This window comes from Colletotrichum orchidophilum (genome assembly GCF_001831195.1).
Source record: "Colletotrichum orchidophilum strain IMI 309357 chromosome Unknown Scaffold_91.1, whole genome shotgun sequence".
Taxonomy (NCBI): Eukaryota; Fungi; Ascomycota; class Sordariomycetes; order Glomerellales; family Glomerellaceae; genus Colletotrichum; species Colletotrichum orchidophilum.
In genome coordinates, this window is record NW_019173047.1 from 70225 (window position 1) to 89119 (window position 18895).

An 18895-nucleotide genomic window follows, 5' to 3' on the forward strand; every position below is an offset into this window, starting at 1 on the left:
CGGAATGAATGGAATGCTGTTGTTTCACGGCCCGTCCCATCTTAAATGTACTCACGCCCGCGCGAGTCGTGCAGGGTATTTCTTTGAACATGACCTTGGGGATTGGTGGGGGAGCTCACCCAGGTCTAGAGCTTTCTGATGACTCTTGAAACTGCCGGAAAATCCGCCAACGCCTCAAAATACCAACAAAAGTTATCAGGAGGCCCCGTATTTTGCTTTTCTAGAATGAGTGCTGTTCAGGCACCCCAATCTACAGGCAGAATTTACTGTCCTCCCATCAATTGTTCTGGAACGGATCATAGTGAGACTCCTGTTTGACCGGGAAGACGGCTTCATGATTCTGGAGGTCTCAGTGACAATTGGCCAACAATGATCTGATCGAATCATACGGAAATATCGCCTTGCTCCCATAATGAAATGATAGGATGTATACCACAAATTTCTAAATGAGATTAATAAGACACAAAAGAATGTACGTGGGTCGCTTTGGCGATGATCTGAACCAATTCCACTTAAAACACATCACAATTAGAAGTCACCCACCTTCCCTGATCAAATGTCATTTTGAAGCCCTCTCCATTTTCTTCCTTTCATATAAAGACAAAATCCCGGTGTAGATGTTAATGACTGCACAGAATACTGACACTGGGACATCTTAGCTACGAAACGGCTGGTCCGGACTCTTTCTAGCAAACTTTTCATCTCTTTTTACTCCTGACTCCTCGCGCTTTTAATCCCTTTTTCCACCGTTTGACCAGGGCGAGAACATCATCTGTGTTTGTATCATTAACATTTCCTTTTCCTTTTCTTTCAGGCGGCTATTTCAAGCATCTACATATCTTATCAACAATAACTTCTTAATCTTCCCTTAATCCAAACTCCAAGTCATGGCCGACGACAAAAGCAATGGACTCATCGTCCCAATCGATTTCAATAATTTCAACTCCGGTAGACGCGAATCGAAGATCGACAAGTACGCCAAGCGCAGCTCACAGATGTTCATCCCATTCAGCGTCGTGGACTTTCGGCATTCGCAGGCGCTTGCGCCAGCACCATCTCCCTATCTGATGCAGACTTTGCAAGGGGATGAGCGCAGGCTCGCCAGGATCGACTCGATTGATACGATCACGGCTGAGAAGCAGGAGATGGCCGCCGTCCACGAAGAGGAAGTGCTTGGCAGTACCGAAATCTACGACAAGGACGGCAACATTCGGCTCGTGCCTGTGAGTAGAGGAGCATCAATGGAATCATCATACCGTGAGACTAATTTTGCCTCCCAAGACTCCTACTCCTGACCCTAAAGATCCTCTCAATCTGCCTGAATGGCGCAAGTGGCTGGCTGTAGCTTCCTTATGCTTCTGTAAGCCCTTTTTTTCGACGAGCTCTATCCTCATTCTAATGATACATAGTTGGCTCCGTCTCGCTCGCTGCTGAAATTGCCGTCGCCGGGCTCCTGCCCGTGTTCATTCTCGAATATTCTGGAGTCGATCCCGCTTCTACTCTCAAGCACGCCGACCTCAAGGGAAACCCGAACCCCCTCGCCATCGTTCCACCCGGTGTGACTCCAGTGTCTCTGACGTCCGTATCTCTCTTGGCGACAATTCCCATGCTCAGCAACGGCGTTGCAACATATCTCCTGGTTCCCCTAACAGCCGCTATTGGAAGACGTCCTGTTCTCATCCTCACATCTGCGTTCTCATGGGGTGGGGGTTTCTGGGCCGGATACAGCAAGTCACTCACCAGCCACATTGCCGCCAGAGTCTTCCATGGCCTGGGATCGGGTGCCGTTGAAGCCTTACTTCCTTTGATTGTCCAAGACATGATGTTTTTGCATAAGAGAAACAAAGCTGTGGCATCCATCATTGCTAGTCAGGTAAGCTGGTTGAGACTGTGTTGCCATTGCATCAGAAACTACATTGTAAAATTCTGGCGTCAACCATCGGCAAGTAACTGACGTATCTATTGTACAGGGACCCATGATCGTTCTCTTCGGCATCCTCGGCCCGTATATTGCAGTCAATTGGGACTGGCGCTGGATCTACTGGATCACGTCCGCCGTTGGCGTCTTGACCTGGATTATGCTGATCTTGTTTGTTCCCGAGACCTTGAGGCAGAGATCCAAAGCAGAGCTTGCCGGACACCAGCTTTGGCCCATAGGCCCTGGCGAGAACCGCACTCAGCTGGATTATGCCACGTTCGGCGAGCGTACACGATGGGACGATCTTGGTTTCCTTCAGAGTGGAACTCATTGGAAAGATGCCGGCCTTCAAATCATAGCCACTTTGAAGACCATGATGTTCCCCGCTGTGATGTGGTGCACCTTATTGCAGGTTGCCTTTGGAATGGTCATGAGTGCAACAGGACAGGCGACCTCATTCGCTCTACTAGCTGCTGGGTAAGTTTTCACCTGTTCAGCTATTACCCACTGTCGTCGCGGTGCTGATCCAACCTTTTCAAACAACAGAATTCCGTTCGAACTCACCGGTCTCTCCCAAATCCCACAGATTCTATCAACTCTGGTCGTCTTTGTCGTGGGCGGCCCAGTCGCCGATGCCGTGTCCCTCTGGATCTCGAAGAGAAGGGGTGGCCGTGAGGCCGAGCATCAACTCCCTAATCTCATCCTGCCCATAATCTTCGCCATCACCGGCGCCCTCGTCTTTGGCTATGCCGACCAGAACCACCTTCACTACGCTGTCTTGCTGCTTGGAACCTTCCTACTCATGACATCTACCTTGATCACAGCGCCAATCGTGCAGAATTTCGTCATTGAGAGTTACCCCCAGTGGGCCGGCCCTGTTCTCGTCAACGTCTCGACTCTGCGTGTATTCATTTCGTTCCCCCTCAACACGCAGGTCACGACTTGGCTTCAACAACTCGGTGAGTACAGAAGCGATTTGGGCTTAAAAGATCATAGACACTAACGATGCTTACGAATAGGTCCTATGAAGTTCACAGTGTACTTGTCCATCATGCTCTTGGCTGTATCTACTGGCATTCCCCTTCTTTTCATTTTCGGCAAGAAATTGCGTATGAAGACATCCGACAAAGTCGCAAAGGGGCTCTAGTTTTTTATTGGACGATAATGAATCTGTCGAAGCAGTGATGGTTGCCGAGGTGCCCCATTAGGTGCCATGCATTTTCTGGAAGTCATTTGGGGTAGATGGAGGGCTTCTGCAACATGTCAAATGCATAGAGCAGAGTGGGAATTGCCTGTTTCTGGGTGATTACGATACACACCAGGCCAGATTTCTGTCGGAAGTTTATCTAAAAATTGTGGTTTACTCAGAGAATTTGTGTCTCTGGGTAAGCATATCGCGATCGTGGGTGCCACGTCGACATGCGCTGACTTTGGGACGCGGGCTGTGCCCTGGCTCATTACAGGTACTTGTTAACCACGTACCTGAGATGGCTGTCGTTTAGAGAAGTCAACACGTGAGATTTTTGTTGAAAATCGTCGGAAGCATAATATCCGAGAGCGAAGAAGCTCCTTAGTTAAGGTACCAGGGGAGCAAATAACTAATTCGGACTCTTAGGGGATATTTATTTGACTTCTTCAGTTTGTTAGACAGTGTAATAGTAGGAATTAGTTGTTGAAATATAATTAAGAAAAAAAGGAGTAAGCTACTATGTACGCTTACATTTGCCGCTAATAACTTGTTTTAAAGAGTTCTCTTCAGAATCCCGGGCCCGGAAGAAGCTTTCTTCTTTCGCCCCCTTTGACTACTAAATGGATTAAGGGCCACATCTGAGTCCCTAATTCCAAGTCTAGGAGGGAGAGATGTTTAAACCGCGTCCACATGTAATCCCATGGGCATTGCTAAGCTTTCAAGAGAAGTTTTTTTCATCCACTAATGTTGCAATGTTCCAGTGAGAACGTGAACGGAAACTCGGTCAACGTGATCACTTTGATTGTGGGAAGCTAGAGTGTTAGTGGCTGAAGGCTACAAGTAATTTTAGGAAGCCGTAAGAGTGAAAAGGAGACCAATTTGTGGTGTATTTCCCGGGTAACTGTGTGACCCTCTCTGGTGCTAAGTCGTTCTCAGGATGAACCAAGATGGGAAAATATGTTACGAAACCTGCCTAATACCAGCACAGACGAAGCTGTCTACCATGTATTCTCTCACATAGACCTCAATCCCACTCAGTATACAGACTGGGCATATTTCTTCGTTCACATTGAGTTACTATACGCCATTTTCTACCCACTTCATATACCCATTGCTGTGTGCTCTACTCGTAACGTTTCTTAGCATTCGAGTATCACATTCAAGCATGCAGATCGACTTCATATGATTTGAGCACGAAGTGTGAGAACTATCAAACCCATGGAAGCGGAAGAATGCCTCCACTTGATCCTCCGCTTGATGATCATCAGCTTTGTGACTCACGCACTCTGTGGACGCTCGTTTGCTCTTGAGCATAACGTTTGGTAAAGGCAACAGAGAGATAGGTATCCTAGCTGTCTAAGTTTTCCTTCAAAACAAAGCTAGAAAATGCTCAGACTTCATGTACTCTTGCGAATATATGAACCCCAATGAAATATCCCGTTCCCGTTTCCCCCAGGCAAAAGCCGGTATTCTTGCCCTAGAAACGTTATCCGGGAATTTAATTAACTCGGCGATCAATTTAGCGAACACCCGACCGGACCCTAGGCTCACCCATGCTCACTGGTGGAGACGGAAAAGTCCGCCTAATCATTTCCCCAGTGCCGGGATCATGCTGTGCAGTGACTGTTGTCCCCTGTGAGCCGCGATTTTAGGTGGTGTCTACGCCATTACCCCGGGTTTCATGGGTGGCATCTCATCTCTGTAGAGCTCATTTCACAAAGCTTGGCTCGTCCGCAAGCGGGGAAGACAGAAGGGGTGTAGTTGGCCTCCTGGGGTCAAGATAGTGTCCTATAAAATATGTCCTGCATCTGAGTGAGCTTTGGGTGATTTCTAGTAACTATCAGTGACTCAACGTCGTTGAGCAGTGCAGCCATGATGGCTCTTGCCAGAGCTTGCTTGCTTGGGTTGGCATCAGCGGCAGCAGTTGCCTCTCCAGTTGCAGCAGAAACTCCGTTCAGCTGGAACAACACGGAATATGTGTGAGTTTTGAAGATCTGAGGTCAAGAATATACAGGGCTCACGCGGTCTTGGCCACAGACTCACATTTGGTGACTCCTACATCTTCGTCCAAGGTACCGAAGGTCGCTGGGCGTACAGCTTTATTGGATCCCAGCTGAATATCTCCTTCACGCCTGAGCAGCTTCTCGGCGATCGCATCGTTCCAGGGCAGAACACGTCTTCTGCCGGCGGCCCCAACTGGGTTCAAGAGCTGACTGGTTGCAAAGAGGGCTATCCTCGGGACTGCGAGAAGCAACTCTGGGGGTTCGCCTACGCCGGGGCTGACATATCTACGACCTTGTAAGAACGACTACGAATATCGACTCAATCTGTACATGATGAAGCTAAAGACAGAGTAGCGTGCCATTGCATTGGGACCATACCATTTCCTATGAGAAACAGATTGACCAATGGGACACCTACGGCAAGTCGGTCATCAACGCGGACACTGCGAAGTCGCTCGTGGCCTCTTGGATTGGTATCAATGATATCAACGACATGGCCGACTTCCACCTTCCCGTCAACGGGCTGGGTAGTTGGGAAGAATTGTACACTGCAGTTATCGCCGAGCAGTTTGCAGCATTGGAGACAGTTTACACCGCCGGGCATCGCAACTTCTTGTTCTTGAACTTACCCCCACTCGACAAAAACGTGCGTCGGCGTCGTCTCAACCGTCACTTCGACGAGTATTTAGAAAAGTCTTGCTGACCATAAATACAGCCCGCATCGCAACTAAACCCAGCACGTCTACCAAGCACAGACATGATCAAGACATTCAACGGCGTAGTCAACCAGACGGCAAAGGCATTCTCGGAAAAGCACCCCAATGCGACCGTGTTGGTATTTGACACGTACAGCTGGCTCACACAGGTCTTTGATAACGCGGCATCGTTTGGGTTTACCAATACTATGTCGTTCTGCCGCAGCTACAAAGCTTTGGATATCGACACCAATTATGCCGCATACGGGTGTCAGCCGATCCATGAGTACTTTTGGTACAACTCTGGTCACGTCACGTACCATGTTCACGAGATTTTGGCCCAAAAGGTCGAGGAATTTCTTATCCAGAAGAGTGCTGGTGGCTCTGGCGGGAAGAATCAGACGGCGAGCACGTGGGGGACGAGATGGATTGGCGGGGAGTCGACATGAGGCTAGCTTACCGATCCAATGTGAAGAACATTGACGTTGATGATTCAACGTTGTTGACTTTTACTGGTCTTCGAGATTCAAGGCTGTACTGTACTCGGTACATGTAATGAGCGGATTGGACCTGAAGCCTATCTCCCCGAGCCTGACAAGGGCCTAAGCAAACCTTCCAGGCTCCTAATCGGAAAAGCTTGTACGGCTGAGCAAACAGTGTCGGAAATTTCATAATCAGGTCCAAATCAACAGATCTTAAGAACAATGACCAGGATAAACCAGGGCTTTTTGAAACGTATTTCGAGCTATGTTCTCGGAAATCAAAAAAGATTACCAACATGCTTCATCGGAGAGTTCGGATCAACACCGTAATCCTCCTATTCGGAATGTCAGCAGTAACCATATGTAGCTGGATTTCTGTGGTGCTTGATGATAATTCCTCCGTGCCGCTTCGTGCCGCGAGGCGATCAGGCCTTCATGCAGGCCAAGATAGGAAGGTCCAAATTATCATCGAATGAGGGCCTCTGGATAGAGCTTTATCGGATTTCCTAACCCCACTCTGCCCTCCTTTCCGCGATCCTTCAAGACGTGTGCAACGCGTCACATCATTGCGAATGAGGATGCTATCAATGGTATCCATAGCCAGACTCTTCTTCAATAAATATACCCCAATCTTTCCCATAGCTTGGCATGGGGGTGTCTGGTGTCTTGAATTCGTGAGTAGTGTATACGAAAATGTTGTCCCCGGCTTCGTTGGCGCTTGTCGGGCTCGTCGGTCTCGCGGCCGCGCAGTTTCCGCCCATCCCCGAGGGAGTCAAGGTTCTCAAGTCCAAATTTCACGAAAACGTGACCATCTCATACAAAGAGGTAAGCGCTCATTTAATTCCATGGTCGTTGATATATCATTGAATCATTGACTGATACCCGATAGCCCGGTATCTGTGAGACCACGCCAGGAGTCAAGTCGTACGCCGGATACGTGCAGCTGCCATCAGGAACTCTGGATGACGTCGACGGCGAAGCGCAAGACTATCCAATTAATACGTAAGGAACCCTCACCCAAGCCCCACGCTATCATTCCGGACTCACATTGATCATTACAGATTCTTCTGGTTCTTCGAAGCGCGCAAAGCCCCCGAAAATGCCCCCTTGGCGATCTGGCTCAACGGCGGACCGGGCGGCTCTTCCATCATGGGCCTCCTCGAAGAGAATGGCCCCTGTTTCGTCAACGAGGACTCCAAGACGACCCGCCTGAACCCTTGGAGCTGGAACAACGAAGTCAATCTCCTCTACATCGACCAACCGACCCAGGTCGGCTTCTCCTACGATATACCAACAAACATCACCATCCACGCCGTCGATGGCCCCGAATTGGGGTCGTTGAGAATGTTCCCCGCCGACTTCAGCGACGGCGTCCCCGAGAGCAACTACACCTACAGGTACGGCACGGCATCCAGCCAGAAGCTGACGCACACGTCGAATACCACGGCGCATGCTGCGCACGCCCTGTGGCACTTTGCGCAGACTTGGTTCTTTGAGTTCCCCGGTTACAAGCCCGTCGACGACCGGGTCAGCTTGTGGGCGGAGTCGTACGGAGGTCACTACGCGCCCGGTATCTTTCACCACTTTCAAACGCAGAACGAGTTGATCCAGAATGGCTCTTCCCCCGAGAAGAATGCGCAGTACATTCATCTTGACACGCTTGGAATCGTCAACGGTCTTATTGACTTGTCGATTCAAGGCGAGGCTTGGATCACATTCGCATACAACAACGTGAGTAGTCCCTCCAATCTGACAAGGGTGTGATGGTCTGCGGGGTTTGAAAGAACAATGCTGATAGTCTACTCAGACTTATGGAATCCAAGTGTTTAACGAGTCCATCTACGAAGAGTCGATATACAACTGGACCCGGCCAGACGGCTGCAAAGACCGAATCCTCGACTGCCAGGAGGCTCTAAAAGAGCATGGACCGCTGATCGCAAACGGCGTCAAGAAGAACTACACTGAAATCTGCGGCGACTTCCTCGTCGAGTGCGGCTTCAATGCTGTGTCGCTGTACCAAACCGTTCCCAACGGGAGGGGATGGTACGACATTGGACACGCCAAACACGACCCATTCCCGGCCCCGCACCTGTACGGATATCTCACCCAAGGCGAAGTCTTGTCCTCTCTTGGCGTGCCCGTCAACTACTCGGAATCGTCCGGGGCGGTTAGCGAGGGCTTTGGCCATACTTTCGGTAAGATGGTTCCATCTCCCCGGGGGTGCTGTGCGCTTTCGGATGAACGTTATACTGAGTGACTGCTATAGATCTTCTCCTGGGCGGATTTAGAGAGTCAATCGGGTACCTCCTCGATAGCGGAGTCAAAGTTCACATGATGTGTGAGTCTCAATCTGTCGCATCTTTTGAACGTTGCGTGCCTAACATGTGTATAGATGGAGATCGCGATTACGCCTGCAACTGGGTCGGCGGCGAAAAAGCAAGCCTTGCGATCCCATACAACCGATCGACAAACTTTGCGAGCGCAGGCTACGCCCCGCTCATCACGCCCGACGGCGTGACGGGTATGACGCGCCAGTTTGGCAACTACAGCTTCTCGCGCGTCTATCAAGCCGGCCATGAGGTGCCGTCCTACCAGCCAGTGACGGCGTACGAGATCTTTATGCGGGCGACGTTCAACCGGGACATCGCCACGGGGCTAGTCCCCGTCACCGACGAGCTGTCGACGATCGGCGTCAAGGACACGTGGCACATCAAGAACATCCCGCCTCAGGAGCCGGATCCGATTTGCTATGTGCTCAAGCCCGAATCGTGCCCTCCCGAGGTGTGGAAGACGGTAGAGGACGGGAGTGCTTTGGTGAGGGATTACTACGTTATTGGCGTTGCTGGAGATGAAGACCAGAAACAGCAGATCTCCGAAGAACTGTGAGATGGTGTGGGAAAAGGGTAAGTTTGACTACGTAGTACTAAGTTAGCGCAATGGATGGTTTGAGGCAGGCCGCAGGCTCAACAATTCGGGGCAAACAAGTCAAGACGGCCGGGACAAGTGTGTTTCATTGATTGGACGTACGAGGGCGACTCGTCAGGAAACACGCAGCGCCGGTATCTGCCCTACGCCCTAGCGCCGGTGTCTACTGTGTTATGGTTGCGGTCCCATGGGTTTTAGCTTCCATCGATTTGAGCTTCAATAAACTAAGGTTCTCCTCATCTTTGCGCGCTTTTCAGCGTTGCCAGGGTCAGTGTGCGTGACGTGCCGCGTAGGTGTGTGTGTGTGTGTTCCGGAGAGACAGTGGCAGCGAGCAAACTTTAATCGTCTGAAAAAGCACACTCGGCGAGACAGACGATCCGCCAGCTGGCCGCCATTTCGTCCGATCCGAAGACGTGGATGGCCCTGGCGGGACCTTGTTGCGCCGGCGGCACGACAGCACGAGCCCCCCGGGAGGCGCAGCGCCGAGCGAGGGCTGAGTAGGGGGTTTAGTTGGAGAGGAGCTGCGGCCGCGGTTTTTCAGACGGACGGAAGGGGGGATTGGATTGGTCTTGAGAATGCAGTCTGCATGGCGGCCAACGCGCGAGTGACGGGTTAGCGGTGAGACCGGGGGGTTTGGGTTCGAATCTCTAGAGTCTTGATATGTACATGTACACTTCGACAGTACGACCCTTTCACATGCTAGTTTGAAGATGAGGTGAGGGCTTGTTATCTCAAAAGAAGCAGCGTTCCCAACCCCTCTCTCGTGTCGGCGTGTCGAATATGTTTCCTTCCCCCTGTTACACTATGTTGATCTAATCCAGCCTTTTGTTATTTTGTTACTCAACTCCATTGATTAGCTGGAGCTTTTGGACGTACCCGGCGTCGACTGAAACTGCGCTGAAACAACTGCTCCTGACAGAACCGAGACATTCAACCATTTGCAAAGGCCTCCAGCCATTAGATATCCGATAGACAACAACAAAAACAACCTCATTAAGCCATCAAAAAAACCAACACAACCCAAGGAGACGATTCGTAGAGGGATACCACAACACCATAGAGCCACGATGGATACGAAGTCATTCTCATCACGCATCAGCGATCTCGTCAAGGTAAACAGCACAGCATTCCAGAAACGCTAGTTGCCCTAGCAAGGGCCCAGCTCACGATTCAAACAAGCCAAAAAAACAAACCCGCTAATGAGAATGGGGTCCCTAGTTCCTCTCCTCCGTCCAAGGAGACCTCTCAAATGTCACTGCACCACCCTCCTTCCTGGCACCATCGTCAGTGGTCGAGGTCGGCCACTGCTGGTGCCAGCGGCCCGGCGTCTTCGTCGCCCCCGCGCTGGAGTCGGACCCGGAGAAGCGCAGCTTAAAGGTGCTACGCATGATCCTCATCGCCATGCGGAGCCAATTCTACGTCGCCGGCGCCCCCAACGTCAGCATTAAGAAGCCCCTCAACGCCTTCCTGGGCGAGTTGTTCCTGGCGTCGTGGACGGACTCGGACCGCAAAGCCAGGACGGAGCTCGTGGCCGAGCAGGTCAGCCATCACCCGCCCATCACGGCGATGCACATGGGCAGCAAGGAGCACGGGATCCGCGCGGACGGGTACGCGCGTGTGGAGATGACGTTTTCGAGTACTGTGAATATTCGGCAGATTGGGCACGCGGTCCTTCACATTGACAGGTACAACGAGGATTATCTGATTCCGCTGCCAGAGGTCAAGGTCCGAGGCTTTTTGAATGCGTGTCTTTACCCCGAGGTGTTGGGAACATACTACATCGTTTCCAACACGGGCTATATTTCAGAAATCAAGTTCTCGGGAAGCGGATTCCTCCGAGGCAAAAAGAACTCATTCGAGGCGCGAATGTACCACAAGAACGACAAGAAGAACACAATCTACGAGCTCCAAGGCTGCTGGAGCGAGGGCTGGACCGTCAAGGACGGAAGGACAGGAGACATCATTGAAAGATACGAGGTGGACGCCTTGGAGAACTTACCGGCACCGATGGAGATGGAGCCGATCCAGAGCCAAGATCCCTGGGAATCGAGACGTGCGTGGAACGGCGTTATCCAAGGGCTCGGCAAGAATGATTTCCGCGAGACGGTCAACGCTAAAAGCCAGGTTGAGGAGGCGCAGAGGCGCATGAGGGCGGAAGAGAAGAAGAAGGGCGAGGCGTGGGAGCCACTGTTTTTCAAGAGTATCCCGGGCGAGGAGCATGACGTTTTCCACCGGTTGGCAAAGGGCGTTAATTGGGAGTTGCACGATAAGCATACGAAAGGCGTCTGGAAGATTGATGATTCAAAAAGAGATTCGTTACAGCGTCCGTTTAGGGGCGAGTTAACACCACTGGGTTGAAGTTTATTAGTTAAGATTCAAACTTCATGCATTATGACGACCAAGTCTTGTACCTGTTTGCCAGCGCTGAGGAGTAGTCGTCACTATGTTCACAAAGCCAATCACCACCGGATTAGCTTGCCAATCTGTCTACCATTCCAAAAATGTGGAGGAGCATTCTCAGTATTTATGTCGAGGAATACATTCATTCTCTACCATGCCGTGGAGCTCTATGCGTACTACCAAAGTCTTGCTACATGTAGATATCTAATCCGAGTCTGGAGGCGACTTCGGCCAGGTATCCCAGTCCACCACATCCTCCCATCTCAACGGCTCTTCGTCTTCGTCCTCATAATCGTCCTCAGTCTCGTCCCTTCTTACGACGGCGGGTTGTCTGGGAAGTTTACTAGATTGTACTCTCCCTGCTCGAGGCGTGCTCCGCTTGTCTCCATTTCCTCTCCAAAAAGACACATTAGTCCTGCGAGCCCAAGTCTCCAACTGACCTCGCTTCCGTGCACAAAAAAGTACAACCTCTCTCGCCGCAAGAGCATCTTCCAAAGCATCATGGTGAGCCCCGCCTCCGCCATCCGCCCCGAGCGGAGAACGGATCTGGATGCCCAGGAGCTCCTTGCAGAGCGCCTCCAGGCCCCACCTTTTCTTAATCTTTGACTTCTTCCCCAGCACGGCATCGGCAGTGATGATGGCCGAGTCGATGATTCTCGAATGGGAGGTGTGCAGGACCTGGAGGTCCTTCTGAAGCGACTGCCCAATGATGATCGTCTCTTTGTCGCAGAAGCGCCACAGAGCAGCTTGCGCGGCCTCCCAGCCGTCTAGAGCTTCGTTCCTCGCGACGGCGTCGGACATGCTGGCAGCATTCAGACCGGTGAAATTTTCGCGCCAGTCAAGGATGGGTCTCGATGGGTTGACAGGGCGGCTCAGCAATGCTCTTCCTGTCAGGAAGTCGAGAATGGTAACCTGGACGAGCTCATTCTCTCCATTAGCAGTTCCGGCCATCTCGCAGTCTATCACAAGTGCCGCGCATTTAGGCACAGATGGGTTCCTGTCAGGACATGGTGGATTGATTCTCGTTGCCGGGTGGGACGCGGAATGTGTCCCGTTGGTGCTTGTGGCTGGCAGGGTGTATCCTTCCTTCCGGAGTCTCTCCTCCGAGTGACAGAGATCCAAAACGAGGTTCCAAATAGCACTTCGTTCGACTGCGGGCGAGTAGATATTGCCCCGGTATATATTGTGCATTGGCACGACATGTTCAGTGAATCTGGTCGGTCGGTTTACAACGGGATCCGGGTGTTTCGTGCGCCTATGTTGCTTCTGCCCCTCTTTGGTACTGAATTTGTCCTGGCAGACAGCACATTGGTGTTTCTTAACTTTTGTAGAAGACGACATGACGTTGAAAGATTTCGATGGAAGTGGAAATGATAGGAGAAGTGCTATACCTCCAAAAGTGCGAACGGGAATTTCGGATGGGATATCTGTGTCATTTTAAACCTGGACTTCAGTCACGGCCACGCATTCCTCATCGACCGGAAACTAACCTGCGATAAGGAACCGTGGCCAGCAACTTGGGCACTATTGGTGCCGGAGCGGTTCTATCGACCACATGATTGGGCTGTCTCTTTTTCCGTCGAAACACTCCTGCAGGAGGCCGACAAGTCATGTCTCAGTGTATGAAGACAGGGAGTGTCTCTTGCATGTTCCTCCAATTCGCAACGACATGGACCATTTCAAATTATCTCGACTGCCTTCAAAGTCGATGGAGAACTATCTCTAAGGTTATTGCGGATCCAAAGAAACTTTGCTATTCTCTAGAAGATGCATGTGGTCACAACAATGGAAGCACCCGCTGTCCCATTATCAAAATAGGGGAAGAAGAAGAAAGACTTCAACGTTGCCAATTGTGTTGGAAACGTGCAGAGCAGCTGCAGGCGCTCAATTGTGGCAGCTCATACGCACCAAGACGAAAATGCCACGAACAGCTGCTTCGGACCAACAGGCTACAAGCTAATTGGTCTTCTTACCTGCTGCTTGCTAGCCAATTTCCACTTTTGGTGTCTTGCATTCTCTTGTAATATTTGATATCTCATAGTACACGTAGACCTACCTGAATTCCTTGCTGCAGCATGACGGGCACTTTTGCTGCGGGACGCAAGGTGATTCATGTCGAATGTCTGGGTCTGCGGCCTCTCCATGACAAATTCACAGCCCACGCGAGGAGGAAGATATGGCTAAGAACGAATGAAAGGGAGTGCATCCTCAAGTCGAGTCCATGCATGTGTTGAGTTTCATGCGGGGTTTTTTTCAATGTTTGTTGATACTTGTTGGCTCATGAGTCGCATAAACGAGGAGCAAGAGCGTCTGATGAAAATCCTGCCATGCAAGGCGATTCACGTGACTATTGTGGGAGGGAGTCTCACACAGTGATTTAATCAACCGTTTTGGTCTTTGGGGATTAAAGGCACATGCAGTATTCTACCTACTACATCTAATGAGTTGAAAGCTCTTAAGCCCACCTACTCTCGAGGGCTCAATTTGCCCGAGAGTTCGACCACGCCTTCGTACAATACTCTCAGGGGTACTTGGATAACCACGCGAGAACATGGATGCTGCATCAATAACCTGATAGAAAAAGACCATGTTCCATTTATGACACTCGCACAACCAGCTTGCCAACAGTTCTGCCAGACTTCAACTTCCCATATGCCTTGCAAACATCTGCCAAGTTAAATTCCTCATCGACAACGATTTCAACGCTGCCATCTGCTACCAAACTCGCAATTCGTAGGAAGTCCGCCGTATTTGAAGTTACCGAGTGAAACCGGAATGTCCTTTGACCACCTCTAAGAAAACGGGGTAAGAAATGTATGCTTAACAGCGTCCTGATAGTTCTGAATCTCAAAGGCAGCCCGACGGAAACGTACGTACCCTCTGCCACGAGGTAATGGTGACACTGCCAGTAGAGATCCGGTGTTTCAAAGACGGTATCCAGGATATGATCGTACTGTTGACCGCTCTCTTTGAGATCCTTGACCAGATCTCCAGACGTGTAATCGATGATGGAATCAGCGCCGAGACGCCGGCAAAGGTCTGCATTGCGGGCCGAGCAGATGGCAGTAATCTGGGTGCACCCCAAAGCCTTCGCCACCTCAATTGCAAATACACCCACACCGCCGCTTCCACCGTTGATCAGGACGCTACTCCCTTGTCTCACGAATGGAGCGAGAGATTGTAGAGCAGTCACCCCGCAAATGCCCACGCAGGCCGCGTCCCGAAGAGATACACCCTCTGGAAGAACGGCGATGTTTGCCTTGCCCACTACGACGTATTCTGCGAGGGTTCCGCCCATGGAAGGCTCATTTCGACCGAAGACTCGTTGACCGGGTCGCAGAGTGGCCAAGGTACTGGCAATGACGGTGCCGGAGAAATCGAGACCTGGCGTGGCTGGCTTGCTGATGAAGCTGCTGACGAGAGGCATTTCGGCGATCTTGTAGTCGAGGTGGTTGAGGGATGCGTAGGCTACCCTCACGAGTGTGCAGCTTTTTGGTAAGTTTTTGGCTCCCTTTGGAAGTTGCGCTTCTGTGTTGATCTTCATGTTCCTTTCGATGCCGCCACCGACAGAACGCCATTGTGCTGCTCTCATGGTCGCGGGTAAGTGGATGGATGTTGCCATGCTGAAGGGGATAGCAATTATACTCCTTAAAATGCGGAAGATTGTACAGAAAAGTTGGAGCAAGCCAATTTTTCAGATCATTGGTTGAATCGGACGGAACGTTCTCAGAATGAAGAAAAATCCCTAGGCTCTAACGCTACTCCTATAATGTCGGATGTGAAGGCCGAATCCTTGGTCCAACGGGCACCGCAGATCCGCCGGTTGGAATTCCGACCATAAGCAGCCAAGAATAAATGGTGTGATAACACGTCCCGTGGCTTTGAGTGGTGTGTCAAGTGAGGGTTCCATTCGCTACAGCTACGCCACAACGTTGCTGCCAGTCTCTCCACTACCTCGCCATTGTCAGAAGAACATTATAAAATATGAAAAGGAAACGAAGGCTCATTTTCAAGATCAGGAGATCTCAATCAGGCAATTTATATTACATAAGGTGGCGGGAGCCAGCCCATAGGCACTCGGTGTGCATCTAGCTTAGGCCTGCGTCCATCATTCAACCTTGTCATTCTAACGCGTAAAGTCTGATATATCTGTTGAATCTACGTTCGTAATATGGACTTGATGTCCTGTCAATGAGCCAAGCGACAGTCTCAGTCAAGTCGCGGCCCTCTATACCTCTTGTTGGCGTACCCAAACCAGTTGGCGATGGCAAAGAGCCCCATTACCCCAAGCACCACACTAGCATAATCTATCCCAAGATTAGCGGATAATCAATGTGTGTGACTGGAGAACGGAAGGGGAGATTACTCATATTTGAAGCCGAGACAGGCATGACAACCGGAAAGTCATAAAACACCAGCGCCAACAGTCCAAGAACAATTGTCAACGCATTGGCAACGGCACCTAAAACGTAGGGCATCTTGAACCCCCGCTGCGGAAGTACACGGTCGAAAGCAAGTGTTCCTTTGGAACGATGATAGAGGGCGAGGGCAGCGGGAATCCCAAAGCTAACTTGCTGTAGAATCAGGCCTGTGGCGACGAGGGCGTTGAACGCGGTCGAAGAGGCGAGGAAGATACAACCGAGGGCGAAGATGAGAGCCCAGTTGGCTAGGAGCGCGTTGACTGGTACGCAGAGTCGGGGGTGTATCCTGCGAAGGAATGGAGAGAAGACGATGGCGTTGTCACGAGCAAATGACCAAGTGAGTCGACTGGCGGTTTGGAGTGCTCCCGTGCAGGCAAAGCATCCACACAAAGACAGTATGAGCACAAATATGGTTGCTGCTGCTCTAGATCCAGTTGCTTGGGACCAAATTTCAAGAATAGGCAGTCTATTCCAGATTCATGTCAGTATTGTGAGTTATCAGTACCTCGTGATGGCGATTCCCCTGTGATCTAGACGTTTGAAGTCGCTTGCGGCATCACTACCTACGCTAAGAGAGGAAAGGGGACCTACGGAGATGAGAGCACGGGCTCAAAGTCCGTGAAACTGTACAGCATTGCTACGCTGAAGGTGAAGGCTGAAATAAAGCCAATCACGATCGTCGAGAGTAGTGCTTTTGGTATGGCGGAAGAAGCATTGGTGCACTCCTCAGCCAGGTGTATCGCCCCATCAAGACCGGAGTAGATGAAGTTGGGGTTGAGCAGACCAGTTAAGAAGACTATGCCCCTTGAAGACCAGCCACTCTCATTGATGAACGTGGTCCATACGAAGGAGTCATCTTGTTTTTGCTCTGAGCGCGCTAAGCAGGTGACTGTGATCACGAAAAAGCCCGCCAAAGACAGGAAGACTGGACGTGGCGGTAGTCAGCTCGAGTTCTATCTTGAGATACTATCTCACGGTGCTTACAGCCAATATCATGGATCCAAGCGGTCCGTTTCATCAAAAAGACGTTGTAGGCCGTAAAAGCGATGTTGAAAGCCTGAAAAACAAGAAAGATGTGCCAGGTTTCTGGGATGTAAGTAGGATCAAGGTACGATGCCAGCGAAAGTATAATGACCGGCATCTGGATAATGAAACCTGCTCCATTGGCAATCCAACCTAGGAAGTTAATAGACCCACAACAATAACTCTAGAAATCGCATACATCAGCAACAAGAGGATACCAGTCCGCAGAAATGTCTCACTAGTCCACGACTGAGTCGTTTGGGTGCTAAAATGCTGGTCCAATGGTATTGTCCACCGGCAGTCGGGTAGACTGAAGCGATCTCGGCCATGCTCAGAGCGCACGCGCTCCCTAATACGAAAATGAGGATGATGCCATAAAGCAAGGTGACAGGTCCTCCGGAACTGATTGAAATCACCAGCGTGGCTGAAATTGCGGCCCAACTGTTGCAAATATTCCAACCTAGTCCGATAATGGCCAAAAGCCCAATATCTCGTTTTGTTTGTGACTCAAGTCCTAGACGGGACAAGTCGGCGTCTTCGTAAGAAGGATTAAGGGTTGAGTCATCTGCGAAAAACACAGTTTCGGATATTGTCAGTCACTAGTCCATTTTCAAGACGATTCTGACAAAGAGATCTGGAATCTAACTTTGTTCCAAGACACAAAGGTCCACTGGCTTTTCCATCGAGTTCCGATTGATCGAAACATTTCCAGGCGGTGATCTAGATGTTTCCATAATTTCTGTTTCATATCTAGATCAGCTAGTAGGTTCAAAGCGGAAAGCGGAGCGGCAAGGGCTAGAAGATGTCCATACGTGGGATGGACAATTTTGGTGGTCTAGGTGACGTTCATATACGGCAGGATCTTGTGGGAAAATTCTCGCTACGGTAGGAGCCGAGACAAACGGGAAAGTGGTATTTTCCCGGTTACACTGCAGGTTGAGATGCAGTCAGCTTCGTGCTGCGTATACGAACCACAAGCTCGTTGCATTCTCATTCGCCGTCAGCGAGACGAAGACCGCGGCCCAGAACCTCCCCAACCAGAGCGTAACGCACAGTCAGGCGGCAGAAAGAAGAATGACACCATGTTCTCAATACTTACGCCGATCATTGAACCTTCAGTAAATCTATGAACTCATCCAGCCCAGCGGAACAGAAGAGCTATCTTGGGCCACGATATCGACACGCGCCGTCAGATAGGAGGGATGCTGCTCGCGAGCATAGCTAAGGTAGGATTGGAAAAGTTGAGCATCCAAAAAGGGCTGAGAAGGAGTGCTATATTCGCCATTGTTTTCGATTGAAAGCATAGTATTCTCTAGAGACAATTCCGTCCTAGCAATGAGACATCTGATCAAGATCTGCTTGAAAGACTATTTATACTACCCAAAAATGCTTTGGTTCTTGTAATTGAAAAGACATGTTCAAAGGGAGAATCTTATTTCTGTGACTTTCTTTTTATATATCCCCCTGGGTCAAATGACATGGGCCAAGTTTCCGTGAATCTCACTTTCGAGCCATTAGTGATCGGCAATATGTAGCCGCCCGGGAGAACACCAAGACATGACCAAGCCTTGTGGCTCCGACGATCGGGGGCCGCTAGCCAGCGATATGAGAATGTCAGCATCCTGTTAGGCACATTATCATACGATGCTAAGGAGCTAAATCTAGTCGCAATCTACACCTGGCTAGATCAAAGTCTACGCCTACGTCATTCGAACAGGCCTTGGTTTGGCAGGTATCTCTGAGGTCTGTGTATGCCACCCCATAAAAGAGAAATTACCAAGGCAACCGTACTGAAATTCCCATCCTTTTTCAAATGGGTAGTGTAAAGGCAAATAATCT

The 18895-nt window shown here is 50.5% G+C and overlaps 8 protein-coding genes across 8 annotated transcripts; 4 read left to right on the top strand and 4 right to left on the bottom strand.

Moving 5' to 3' along the window:
- Positions 1 to 887: 887 nt before the first annotated feature.
- CORC01_09795 (major facilitator superfamily transporter) lies at positions 888 to 3065 on the top strand (the record flags this gene model as incomplete). Its single annotated transcript, XM_022621424.1, has 6 exons — positions 888 to 1223; positions 1282 to 1360; positions 1410 to 1873; positions 1971 to 2395; positions 2465 to 2877; positions 2938 to 3065. 6 exons carry the CDS (start codon positions 888 to 890, stop codon positions 3063 to 3065), a joined length of 1845 nt encoding a protein of 614 aa, XP_022472038.1.
- Positions 3066 to 4979: 1914 nt separating this feature from the next.
- CORC01_09796 (uncharacterized protein) lies at positions 4980 to 6254 on the top strand (the record flags this gene model as incomplete). Its single annotated transcript, XM_022621425.1, has 4 exons — positions 4980 to 5086; positions 5145 to 5405; positions 5456 to 5756; positions 5826 to 6254. 4 exons carry the CDS (start codon positions 4980 to 4982, stop codon positions 6252 to 6254), a joined length of 1098 nt encoding a protein of 365 aa, XP_022472039.1.
- Positions 6255 to 6980: 726 nt separating this feature from the next.
- CORC01_09797 (serine carboxypeptidase) lies at positions 6981 to 9173 on the top strand (the record flags this gene model as incomplete). The annotated part of the gene is made up of 6 exons (XM_022621426.1): positions 6981 to 7112; positions 7177 to 7289; positions 7349 to 8018; positions 8095 to 8482; positions 8554 to 8625; positions 8680 to 9173. The coding sequence occupies 6 exons, from the start codon at positions 6981 to 6983 to the stop codon at positions 9171 to 9173; spliced, it is 1869 nt and encodes a 622-aa protein (XP_022472040.1).
- Positions 9174 to 9428: 255 nt separating this feature from the next.
- On the bottom strand, positions 9429 to 9716 carry CORC01_09798 (uncharacterized protein; the record flags this gene model as incomplete). Its single annotated transcript, XM_022621427.1, has 1 exon — positions 9429 to 9716. A coding segment is annotated over one exon (288 nt), but the record flags the coding sequence as incomplete, so codon positions are not given.
- A 563-nt stretch (positions 9717 to 10279) lies between these two features.
- CORC01_09799 (oxysterol-binding protein) lies at positions 10280 to 11570 on the top strand (the record flags this gene model as incomplete). The annotated part of the gene is made up of 2 exons (XM_022621428.1): positions 10280 to 10324; positions 10431 to 11570. The coding sequence occupies 2 exons, from the start codon at positions 10280 to 10282 to the stop codon at positions 11568 to 11570; spliced, it is 1185 nt and encodes a 394-aa protein (XP_022472042.1).
- Positions 11571 to 11816: 246 nt separating this feature from the next.
- Positions 11817 to 12803, bottom strand: CORC01_09800 (exonuclease; the record flags this gene model as incomplete). The annotated part of the gene is made up of 1 exon (XM_022621429.1): positions 11817 to 12803. The coding sequence occupies one exon, from the start codon at positions 12801 to 12803 to the stop codon at positions 11817 to 11819; it is 987 nt and encodes a 328-aa protein (XP_022472043.1).
- A 1405-nt stretch (positions 12804 to 14208) lies between these two features.
- CORC01_09801 (uncharacterized protein) lies at positions 14209 to 15234 on the bottom strand (the record flags this gene model as incomplete). The annotated part of the gene is made up of 2 exons (XM_022621430.1): positions 14209 to 14404; positions 14486 to 15234. The coding sequence occupies 2 exons, from the start codon at positions 15232 to 15234 to the stop codon at positions 14209 to 14211; spliced, it is 945 nt and encodes a 314-aa protein (XP_022472044.1).
- Positions 15235 to 15821: 587 nt separating this feature from the next.
- CORC01_09802 (uncharacterized protein) lies at positions 15822 to 17385 on the bottom strand (the record flags this gene model as incomplete). The annotated part of the gene is made up of 5 exons (XM_022621431.1): positions 15822 to 15919; positions 15979 to 16499; positions 16625 to 16958; positions 17018 to 17240; positions 17296 to 17385. The coding sequence occupies 5 exons, from the start codon at positions 17383 to 17385 to the stop codon at positions 15822 to 15824; spliced, it is 1266 nt and encodes a 421-aa protein (XP_022472045.1).
- Positions 17386 to 18895: the final 1510 nt, after the last annotated feature.